At 34.7% G+C, this 12,253-nt stretch overlaps 3 protein-coding genes across 3 annotated transcripts in view; 2 read left to right on the forward strand and 1 right to left on the reverse strand.

The window, feature by feature from the left end:
* The window catches only part of LOC126779900 (GTP-binding protein 2-like), a 31,182-nt gene extending 25,096 nt beyond the window's left edge, over positions 1-6,086 (reverse strand). Inside the window, exons 1-2 of the mRNA XM_050504074.1 lie at positions 5,758-6,086; positions 944-1,067 (exon numbers count right to left, since the gene is read on the reverse strand). Of these exons, the coding sequence (XP_050360031.1) occupies positions 944-1,061 (118 nt within the window). The 5' untranslated portion in view covers positions 1,062-1,067; positions 5,758-6,086. The remainder of the gene's footprint in view (positions 1-943; positions 1,068-5,757) is intronic.
* The window catches only part of LOC126779896 (catenin alpha), a 400,158-nt gene that overhangs the window by 136,004 nt on the left and 251,901 nt on the right, over positions 1-12,253 (forward strand). The window lies entirely within an intron of this gene.
* Positions 6,507-8,039, forward strand: LOC126780148 (ribonuclease H2 subunit C). Its single transcript, XM_050504420.1, has 4 exons — positions 6,507-6,734; positions 6,917-7,044; positions 7,254-7,358; positions 7,878-8,039. Exons 1-4 carry the CDS (start codon positions 6,584-6,586, stop codon positions 7,890-7,892), a joined length of 399 nt encoding a protein of 132 aa, XP_050360377.1. The 5' UTR covers positions 6,507-6,583; the 3' UTR covers positions 7,893-8,039.

A 12,253-nucleotide genomic window follows, 5' to 3' on the forward strand; every position in this document is an offset into this window, starting at 1 on the left:
TGAATAGAAAACCATACTTGAATTAGCAAACAGACTATATAAGTCTATATACATCGAGATGTTTTTTTTTTAAATAGGCAAATGGTCCCACCTATTAGGGACAGCATTGTAAGAAATATTAACCGTTCCTTAAATCGCCAATGCGCCACAAACTTAGGAACAAAGATGTTATGTCCCTTGTGCCTGAAGTTCTGGCTCACTTGCCCTCCAAACCTGAACGCAACAATACTATTGCATTATTAATAGTAGTATTGCTGTTTAGCGAATAACTAAATGGATGGTACCTATTCAGACGGGCTTGCGCAAAGCCCTTGCTATAAATTACTAGTGCTTTACCCGTGGCTACGCACGCGTCATAATTTAATCTTTTGTTTTCAAAAATATAGGGTTATTAAACGGACTTTCATCCCCTGTATCACCTTAGGGGTTAAATTTTTTAAAAATCCTTCCTAAGTGCTAACCTATTGCGTAAAAGGAACCCGTATGCAAATTTTCATGTCGCAGTAGTTTGGGCTGTGCGTTTATATGCCAGTCTGTTATATATATGTAAATGAAGCTCTTTGGGCTCTTCATTAAATTTAAATTGCACGTGCATTAACTTCGACTTAATACGTCCAAGTATTATCTATTGTGGCAACACTTTGCATTATGTCATGTGTCATTCTATAATTAGAGAAATTCACACTGGCTTAATATAATAAAAAGTTAACGACGTTTTTTAAAAAAAAGGAACAATTCAGATTGTAAAAAAATATTTGAAGCAATAGCTTTTAATGTTGTTTCTTTTTACGGGTTAGTAAATATAATTTGTACTCATACTTTGTTTGAAGAAGTAATTTGTGATATGATATAAAAAAGAATAAATTTCGCTTAACAGAGCAACGACTTTAGTTTTAATTTCAATAAATAAACTTATTACATATATACAAAGGTTTGTTCATACCCTTGGGTGCGTCTGGGTTCTTCCTGCCGTTCTCTTGATCGTTTTTATGTTTTTTCTTATTATTCTGTCTGTTCGTATTGCTATCTGACGGATCGAAGAGGCTGAAGAACGAGTCCATTTTTGTCTGAAAAATTAGATTACCCATTATTGTTCGAATAATAATAATATCCTAGGACATTATTCACACACGGCCATCTGATCCCAAACTAAGCAGAGCTCGTACTACGGAAATCAGAAAACTGATATACTACATATACTACTTTTCTTTTGTAAATACATACTTATATAGATAATTACACCCAGACTCAGGACAATCAGACATGTTCAGACAAATGTCTGTCCTGGGTGGGATCGAACCCACAACCTTCGGCGTTAAAGGTAAGTGTCTACCAACCACGCCAACCGGCCCGTCAATAATGAAATTTAAATATTAAACAAATGGAAGAAATATGTATAATCCGCGCGCGATTAGAATGTTATAAGACATTTTGGAACCAAGACTCGCGTGGATTTTTGCTTTTTATTTTGTTATTTTATTGATTTATGGTTAGACAATTATTTTAGAATGTCTTACTTATACTTTTAGATTTAGTTATGTTTATTAAGCTTATTTTTGTTTTGCTTTTAGAATACTAGTTAACACTCGCAGTTTCGCACGCGTGTTATAGGGGGGTGGTTAAGCCGTGAAAGTGTAACAGACATACAGTTACTTTCGCATTTATAATATTAAGTATAGATGATATTTTTGTTCAGAACTTCATTGCTTACGTTTCAACAATACAACAACAACCGAAGGGAGTCCAAGCGCTTGACCAACGGCTTTACGTGCTTTCCGATGCACGGGTATGAACACACATCTAACATCCAAACTCCGAGCTGCTATTGAGAATTTTCAAAAGAATAACCCAATAACTTTCTATCAGCCCCACCCGGGGATTGAACTGAGGACCTCGAGATCAGCGGCCTTATATATCGCTTCTAGACCAACAGGGTCAAAAGAATCCTTACTAATATTATGAATGTGAAAGTGTGTTTGTTTCTTTGTTACGATTTTACGTTTTAACTTCTCGACCGATTATCATGACCGAAATGTCATCAAATCATGAAAAAATGTTGACATTGTAACAGAAAAGGACAAAGGACATACATCTGTCTCAGTCCCTCAAACATGGGTCAAACTGTGGGCGAAAACTATTATTATATAAATAGATGTACTTCGCAGTGTCACCCTCTTTAAATTTAGACTCTAAACGTGACAATCGTGAATTTTCTTATTATAAATAAATTTAAATAGAGTTCACTGACACGATAAAAATAAAATTAGCATGCTTTGAATCCGTAACAGCCTGTGAATGTCCCACCGCTGGGCTAAAGGCCTCCCTCCTCTTTTTGAGGAGAAGGTTTGCAGCTTATTCCACCACGCTGCTCCAATGCCGGTGGGTGGAATACACATGAGGCAGAATTTCAGTGTAATCAGACACATGCAGATTTCCTCACGACGTTTTCCTTCACCGTAAAGCAAGAGATGAATTATAATTACAAATTAAGCACATGAAAATTCAGTGGTGCTTGCCCGGGTTTGAACCCACGATCATCGGTTAAGATTCACGCGTTCTTACCATTGGGCCATCTCGGCTCTAATTTTTGAATAAAACTACTAATAAACATATAATGTTAAGCATATTAATAAATAAAAAGGAATGTTTGTAAGTATGTTTGTCGTTATGTAAACGTTCTTGAACTAATCATTCGATTGTGTATGAGTTTTGGTGAGGTGTTCTGTGTAAAACTGCGAAGATTTCTGACTCAAAAATAAGTAATTTTTTTTTGTCTGTCCTTCCGTAAAAACATTTTATTTAAGCCCTTAAAATATTACGGAGTTAGTAATCTTTATAATAACGCGCTTCTAACCACGAGGGTAATGCAGTAACCTGAGACAGCTCCTAACCTTCATAGAGGGATATAAGACCTTAAAGCTAAAAGCAGCAGTAGATACTTGTCTTTTTTTTTGTATCTTGTAAAATGCTCGAATTCAGGGCGTCATTTTCTTTGACGTCAAAAAAAAAAACCTGTCATAGTTTTTTCTTATAATCATTGTATTAAAGAAAAAATCATGACGGCAACTTTAAAATAACATATATACTAATATTATCGACATTAGCTAGCCCTTACTACATCTATAAACATACTTACATGGCTACAAGTTCTGTAGACATATATGAATTTACATATTTCGACCGTAATTTTTTCTACTCTTTAATTTTTTTTTATGAATAACACTAAAGCTCAAAAAAAGATTCCTTTAACGGAGGAGAAGAAGGCACTGAACTGTTTTATCTAAAGTCTATATAATCTGATACAGAGAAGTGGCATAATTTCATCGGACTCACGTGTGGATTCTACCGAGACGAAACGACACGAAATTAAATATAAGTATATTGTTTTATATTAATAATTACTACCTAACGTTGAAAATAACAAAAATTAAAACAAACTAAGCCTTAATTTAAAATTGGAACTCAAATTGAAAGCGAATATTTATTTGCTCATACAATAGACATACGATAACACGACCACAGAACTGCCAACTAATATTTATTGTATAGCTCTATGTATAATAATAATATCCTGGGACTTTATTCACACACGGCCATCTGATCCCAAATTAAGCAGAGCTTGTGCCATGGAAACCAGACAACTGATATACTGCATATACTACTTTTCTTTTGTAAATACATACTTACATAGATAATTACACCCAGACTCAGGACAAACAGACATGTTCATGCACACAAATGTCTGTCCTGGGTGGGAATCGAACCCACAACCTTCGGCGTGAAAGGCAGGTTAACCTACCAACCACGCTTAACGGCTCGTCATAAAATATAAATACCATACTGCTAGGCTTCAAATTAGTTCCGCCCGAGGTTTTATTCACATTGCTTTTTTTATAAACAAATTAGTCTCATAAAAGGCTCGAATTCAGGGTGTCATTTTGTTTAACTTCAATTGGATAGAATGCGAATAAAACTGCAGGACAGCGCTTGTATATTTTGAAGTTTTATTTTAACAAATAAATATTTAAAATCGATTTCATAATTATATTATTGTAAAATAAAAGCTTTATAAATTGTTTTGGCAACACACCATATTTTCATTTCTGGCATTGGTTTTTTTTTTTATTGAAGTGGTATATTGCCAATTTCTGTATTTATTCTGGATGTTCCGAAAATGTCATTTTATGTAACAAAGTCGAACAAGCAATGTAATTCAAAATTATTTCATGTTATTTTTAGGAAGTACGAGAAAGCTGGCTGGTTAAGGTCTCTTCTACATTTATGGATAATACACAGTGGATTGTTTGGCAGAATTTCAGTGAAATTTGATAATTATAAATGCAGGTTATCTCACGATATTTTTAAACGCAAACTAATCACATGAAAATTCACTGGTGCTTGTTTAGGTTTGAAACAGTCATTATTGTTTAAGGTAGTGTTATATGTATTTCACTATGCCTGCTCGATATATATATTTAAAAAAACACACAGAAAGTGACTTGGGAACAGATAAGTAACATTCCTTTTGAATACAATAACATAACATGAATGACAAATTTTATTATCAAAATAATCACAACAGATAACCGATAAGGCATTTTAATGTTTTTATTAGTCATAACAGATTAGAAAAAGATAAATTAAAAAGTTATCTTTTTGTATGTTTACTATAAAATATGTTTATATGTAAATGTTATATTATTTTATAAGAAATGATCCAGAGACTTCATTCGAATTTATTTCTAAATTAGATTTTTTTTACCAGTATCTATGCTAGTTGTGTACAAAACATTCTGCCTTGATAAAAATATATTTGTTGCTAATTACAAAAAGACTACCATTTACTTTATAGACTAATAGTCTGAGTTTCTTTCACTGGTTCGACACAGGGCTGTGTGTTACTTTTTCGAACCGGTGGAAGTTTCTTGTTTGACTAACAATAAGCAAGTGTAATGCTTCAATGTTGAATAAAGTATTTTGATATTAATATTGTTTATGTGAAACTAGTGTGTTTGTTAACTCATAATAAAATTTAAATAAAAGATAGCCTGGGATCTGGATAAGGATAAACACATATAAATTATGGAAATAAACAGAAAAAATGACTTAATGAGTCATGGAAAACCACTATGTTGGTTATCCTTTAAAGTAATAACAAACAAGGCTTTTTATTTCCAAACTAGGCAATATAATGACAAAAAAAAATTCTATCATTATGTAGAGGTGACAACATACTAACTCATGGCCTAATTTTATTTCACCATGAAAAAAAAAAGATAATAATGTGATGCAATCACAAAGTAGGTGTAAATAAAAAAAAAATATCAAAGATTTAGTCATTATATAATCTATCACTCAGTCAAAATGTAAAAGATTTTTTATATTGTAAATATTAAGAAAGCAACAGGAGAAATGTGTACAGCTTCAAAATATTTCAATAGCACATGAATGCATACACAATAATCAGAAATAGAACAAATTGTCTTCAATCAATGATAAATAATATTTTCTTTCATATTTAATTGTAAGAAACAAAGAATCTATATATAAGACTCAAGGTTATAAGGTTAACAGAACGATAAATAGTTTCTTTTGTAAAAATGAATCATAAAATTGAACAAAAACCTGATTATAATAGTAATTTAAAAAAAGCAACTTGTCAAAATAATTACAGCAATTTTTTTTTTTTTCTAAATAGAATCAAGACCCAAAACATAAATTTTCAAAATATTCTTAAAATAGTTCAAACGTACTTACACTTAACAGCTGTTTAGATCTGGGTTCAAGGTCACATAAAACCTATTGCTCTCACCAACACGATTCAAGCGAATAAACAAATTGTACACAAGCAAAACCGCTGCCAAACTATTTACAATGACGTAACAAAAACAATAATATTTTCAACTGTACAAACAACAATGAAATAAGCACAATACTACGAGTATTGATTTTGTGACAGTAACTTAGGAGAGATATGTCTTTAACGCGCCCGGTTAGAATTTAGCTGTTACAATTACACAATAAAGAAATTGTTGTGCATATTATGAAATATCTTTGAAATCCCCACTTTGTCTGATGAAATATTTTGACATAAATATAACTTTCCGAATTTTGAATCGATAATATTTGCTATGGCAACTTGTTACTATAGCCATATTTTTTTTATTCAAGTTATCAGTTTAGTCAAAAGTAGTAATGTTTCATTGAAGTATATTATAAAAAATATTTTTTTTAAGTTGAAGCATTGCAATAAATTGAATACAAAACAAATTGAAGTTATAGAAAAAGTTGGTTATTTTATAGTATTATTTTAAAAAATATTGTAAACAATTAATCGTGTGTCTCAGAATTTGTCTAGATAGCTCTACAAAAAAGGATATAATGTAAGATTTTGATAAAAACATTATTATTTGTTTTTTTTTCTCGAATGGTAAATATAATTTTTGTTTGTGGTGAATTAGATTAGTCTATTATTTTGTCAATGTCAGTTGTCAAAGTCACTTTTAAGCTTATAATAAATTTGCCGGGAAGCGGCAAAGGCAATCGACATCTAATATTTATTGACTACTATATTAATATTAAAATGTCGATACAAGTTGAAAATAATTTAAATAAAACTGCAAATCAACAAGTTTTCGAGCAACGCGCTCATTATATACCTTGTAAAATTGAAGAAGATGGTCCTGCTAATGTAAAGAAATATTTTGAGCCATATATTACAGAAAATGAAGAAGGTAACAATAAGTTTGAATTAAATAGTATCTTTAAATTATTTTGCAATAAAACTCATAACATATATGAAAAAAATTACGATTACATTAGTTTATAGATAATTATCTATAAACTGTTTGTACTAGTCTGTAATTCAAACCAAATAAACTGAAAAAATAACACTTAAATATTTTATTTATAACAGAATTATCAGCAACATTCCGTGGTCACAATCTGGATGGCATCAAAATGAAATTGCCAGATGGTTATAAAGCAGTTATACTTACCGAAGCAAAAAGACCACTCTCTGAAGATGCTGAGCGGAAATTTCAGGTGTGAATTATGTGGTTAATTTTTTTGTTTCGCAGATTTATACATCATATTGCTTCTTTCTTTAATTGAATGGCAGTTATATATTATACTTTAAAAAAAATCATATATAAATTGGACACAACCAGACAGAGCTCAGGCAGGAGAGTTTTTTGCCAATTGTGCCGACAAGTAGAACGTCCAAATTTATTTATATTTTGTAATAATTTCAGGTTGCCGGTGGATTTAAAGAACTATTATACTGGAATTGGGATAAGAAGCCATCTAAAAATGATAATTTAGTTAGAGCTATGGATTGGATCGATATAGCTGAAGCTGTGAGTACAATGTATTTAGTTGATGATTGTGTAAACCCGTCTGGATAGGTGCCACCCACTCGTCATGTTCTATCGCCAAACAGCAATACTTCATATTGTTGTGATCCAGTTTGAACATTAAGTAAGACGATGTAACTACGGGCACAAGGGACGTAACATCTTAATTCCTAAAGCTGGTGGCACATTGGCTATGTAAGTGATGGCTCATATTTTTAACAGTGTCTATGTCTAAGGGTGTTGCTAACCATTTCCCATCAGGCAGTCGATTTGTCTGCCAACCTATTTTAAATAAAATAAAATAAGGATATTTTGAGAACATTCATTGTATTTAATTTCCTCAGCTAAGGAATGTGTCCGCTATCTGAAAGTAATATTACAATTATCAAGATTCTAAAAGCATAATGCCGACAGACAATTAGATAAAAATTAATTATTTGTTGTTGTGTATATTTATCATTGAATTTAAAATTAAATTAAATTATTTGTTTAATAAAATAACTATAAAGTTTTTTTTTTCAGATTCATGGAGACTGAAAATTATGACAAAAACAACAGAAATGAGCTCAGGGTATTTTAATAATCGGTAACACTAAAGCTATATATTGTGAAAATTGTAGATATATTAAATTTAATTATCCAAGACTATTTCTTTGTTAAATCAATAAACATGTAATTCTGTTAGTGGTTTTATTATATAAATAAATTAAAAATAATTAAACCTTTGGTTCATATAATTAAATAAATACAAGTCTCAGTTAAAAATCTTTATTTTTTTTATATAGTATAGGAAGGCGTACGAGCATATGGGCCACCTGATGGTAAGTGGTCACCAACGCCCATAGACATTGGCATTGTAAGAAATGTTAACCATCGCTTACATCACCAATGCGCCACCAACCTTGGGAACTAAAATGTTATGTCCCTTGTGCCTGTAATTACACTGGCTCATTCACCCTTCAAACCGGAACACAATAATATCAAGTACTGCTGTTTTGCGGTAGAATATCTGATGAGTGGGTGGTACCTACCCAGACGAGCTTGCACAAAGCTCTACCGTCAGTAATTTTATTTAATATAGAACCGTTACACTTACTTATTGATTGTCATAAATCTACTACCGGTTCGGAAATAAACACCTAAGAAGAACCGGCCAAAAAAAATCGGCGGTTTTTTTTTAAATTTATATAAATGCCCTTAATGTTAACATACTGGCCACAATGCAAATTTATTTAGTCTATTTTTATAAAATTTTTCTATTTTTATAAAGTGTCGATGTAAATAATTCTTATGTATAAAAATTATGATCATACAAAATAAAAGTATATATTTTACTAAAAATGAGGTGACAATTTCTTTGTAATGCCCAACTGAAAAAACTATCCCATCGAAAACATAAATGTCGAATGAGATCAAAGTTCAATATTATGATATATGCCTTTATTTATTTATTTAGTGTACAGGAAACAAACAGTGAAATAATTACAATAAAATAAAAAATATAAAACAATTCATAAACCAAAACAGTTTCCATTTATAAATTAATCATAAGTAATTACAAAACAAGACATTTTTTATATTTAATAGGTGCATGAAATTATATAATTCATTTATATAATTTAATTTAATATAAATTTAATTTTTAAATCAAGAAAACATAATTTAATAATAAATAATCAATTTATAATTAATTAATTAAAAATGCATGAGTAAATTAAGGCTCTTGAGAGTATAATATTTCTTTTACTTGCAGTTTGAATTTTTTAAGGGAGAGATGAAATATATCACATTCAATAAATGTTTTATTGTACTGTTTAGATGATCTATTAATAAATGCATTTGCTGCATATTTAGTCTTTGTCAATGGAAAATCAAAAATAGATTTATTGCGACTACCAGGGCGAGGACACTTGATATTTATTTTAGAAAGGAGATAAGGGGAATCAAATATGTTGTGGATCAATTTATATATAAACACCATATCACGTTCAAGTCGTCTCTGTTCAGTTGTCGGTATCTTTTCTATTTGATTCAAATTATTTATAGACGAAAATTTTAAATATTTTAAAAACTTTTCCTGAATATTTTCGATGAATTCTATATATTTACTATACCGTGGATTCCAGACAGTGCAAGCGTATTCTAGAATAGGTCTCACAAATGATTTATATAAAAGAGCAAAAGTTGAAACACGCTTAAACTCTCTGGAAATCCTCAGCACAAATCCTAGCATACGAAACGCTTTAGAAGTTATGGAATTTATGTGTTCATCGAAAAGAAGTTTAGAATCGAGTGTTATTCCAAGATCTTTGACCACTGATACACGTTTTATATCATCTTCCTTAAATCGGTAGTTGTAAATGATCACTTTTCTTTTTCTGGTATATGTTATACAATTACATTTCTTTATATTCAAAAACAGCGAATTGGTAGTACAATAATCGCTAAGTAAGTTCAAATCTTTTTGCAGACTAATACAATCATCAACACTCTTAATAATTTTATAAGTTTTTGTATCATCAGCATATAATAGAAATTTAGAAGATGCAAATACCGAAACAACATCATTTATATATATATTAAAAAACAGTGGTCCAAGATGTGAGCCTTGAGGGACTCCAGATGGAACTGGTAGAAAAGATGAGCAATATCCTTTCACAGTAACGGCTTGACTTCTATTCAATAAATATGACTTGATCCATCTAAGGAGGTCACCATGTACACCGATGAACTCCATTTTTGCTATTAAGATAGAATGAGAGATTTTGTCAAACGCTTTGGAGTAATCGGTGTACACAACGTCCACCTGATATCCTTTGTCCATTGCAGTCAAAACATAGTCAGTGAATTCACACAAATTAGTTTCAGTTGATTTCTTGTTAATAAATCCATGCTGCTGGTCAATAATTATGGGACGTATGCTTGGAAAGATTTTGTCATAAATTATACGTTCAAAAAGTTTTGGAATTGAACTTAATTTCGAAATAGGACGATAATTTTTGATATCAAATTGGTTGTTGATTTCAACGACAAAAGAAGTGAGATCTAATGGTCAGTCCTGAAGGTTATTTATAACAACAAAGTATTTTGTAACAACTTAAAATATAATTTCTTCTTATAACTTAGGATAATATATTGAAGCCTAAGGTCTGACTTGGCTAGTTCTCATATACGAATAATTATTAAGTACTTACTAAAACAGTCATGGAAGCGCCCTATGTTCGATGGCTAGTTTCTACCAGCAAGGACAAATTTTCGGAAGAATAAAATAATAACTTATAGCTTATTAATTTAGAACTTTTTTTTTTTTTACGCTGGAAAAACGCATTATGCGTTTCCCCCACGGGAACAGTGGGGGGGTATGTGGGGCTCGCCGATGTCCGAGGCGCCGAGTGCGCCCCGAACAACGGAATACCCACTAAAAAACCAGCGGTACCCTTTCCGTCATAACGAGGAGCGCCACGGGATCGCTTGCGCATGCTACCGCGACGCTCTAACGGGTGGCCTGCGTATGCAGGCCTCCATTCTCTATGGGGATTACCAGGGTACTGAGAACCCCCTAGTCCCAGCGACGCCTATTGCGGCGGAGGGAGAAGGTGCGCATAGCGCCTCATTCTTCTCCCCAGTCTTCTTCGGCGGAGCAGGTTTGCAGCGGCGTCCTCTTCCCGCTCCGCGGCCTCCTTCTGCGACATTACATTTTCACAGAAGGAGACCATTTCCGACCAACACTCATCGCTTCCGAGCATCGCGTTGATGATGCTCGGCAAGGAGAGGTCTCCGCTGACAACTGCCGCCAGAGAAAGCCTCTGGGGCCCCCACGCGGCACACTCCGTCAGGGTGTGTTGCGCCGTGTCGGTTGGCGCACCACACTCGTGGCAGGAAGGTGACATTTCCCGCCGTGCTATCTTGTGAAGGTACTTACCGAAGCAGCCGTGTCCGGTAAGTACCTGCGTTAACCTAAACGAGAGCGTGCCTCGTTTTCTTTTGAGCCAGCGATTTAAGTGGGGACGTACCGCCTCCACTGTCGCCAGGCCCGCTGTGGGGGACCTCAGATCTTCCTCCCATCGGGCTATCAGGGCTTGCTGGGCTAGAGCCCTGATCCGCCCAACATCCGCCGACCCTGGACGGTCGCCGCGGTTTCTCGCCTCGGCCCGGAAGCGGTACACTTCTGCGAGCACCTCCGCCTGGAGTTCCCAGGGCGGATCGCCCGCGAGGAGCGTCGCCGCTGTCCAAGACACCGTACGATACCCTCTTATCGCTCTTACCGCTATGACCCTCTGCGGCCTTTGCAGGAGGGCCCGGTTGTGAGCAGTGAGCGCATCGACCCATATCGGGGCACCGTACAGTGCCATCGACCTCACTACGCCAGCATAGAGGCGCCGACATAGCGATCCCGGTCCTCCCACGTTGGGTAGGAGGCGACCCAAGGCGGCAGCTGTGTTGATGAGCTTCGGGCCGAGTTGCACGAAGTGCTGTCTGAAGCTCCATCGCCCGTCCAGGATCAAGCCCAGATACTTCATCTGGGCCTGCACCTTGATCACCGTCCCGTGGACGGTGATACTTGCCCCCGATGGGGGCCTCTCCGTGGACCGTGGAAGAGGAGAGCCTCCGTTTTGGATATGGAGACTCTCAGGCCCAGCATTTCCATTCGGTCCACGGTCAAAGTGGTTCCAACTTCGGCCAGGCGGGCCGCCTCCCAAAAGTCCCGCCACGTCGCGGTAATGAGGGTGTCGTTCGCGTAACAGAACACCCCCATACCGGGAAGGACGGGTGCCTTCAGAAGCCAATCAAAACCGACGTTCCACAGAATTGGGCCGAGGACCGACCCCTGTGGAACGCCGCAGCCTACCCGACGCCGGACCAACTTCCCGTCGCCTCCTGCCCATACGACCTCCCTG

Source organism: Nymphalis io, chromosome 30, assembly GCF_905147045.1.
Source record: "Nymphalis io chromosome 30, ilAglIoxx1.1, whole genome shotgun sequence".
Taxonomy (NCBI): Eukaryota; Metazoa; Arthropoda; class Insecta; order Lepidoptera; family Nymphalidae; genus Nymphalis; species Nymphalis io.

Coding starts and splice junctions, on each gene's coding strand:
- LOC126780148 (XM_050504420.1), top strand. CDS start 6,584: ATGTCGATACAAGTTGAAAATAATTTAAATAAAACTGCAAATCAACAA. Junction 6,735..6,916: donor TATTACAGAAAATGAAGAAG/GTAACAATAAGT, acceptor TATTTATAACAG/AATTATCAGCAACATTCCGT. Junction 7,045..7,253: donor ATGCTGAGCGGAAATTTCAG/GTGTGAATTATG, acceptor TAATAATTTCAG/GTTGCCGGTGGATTTAAAGA.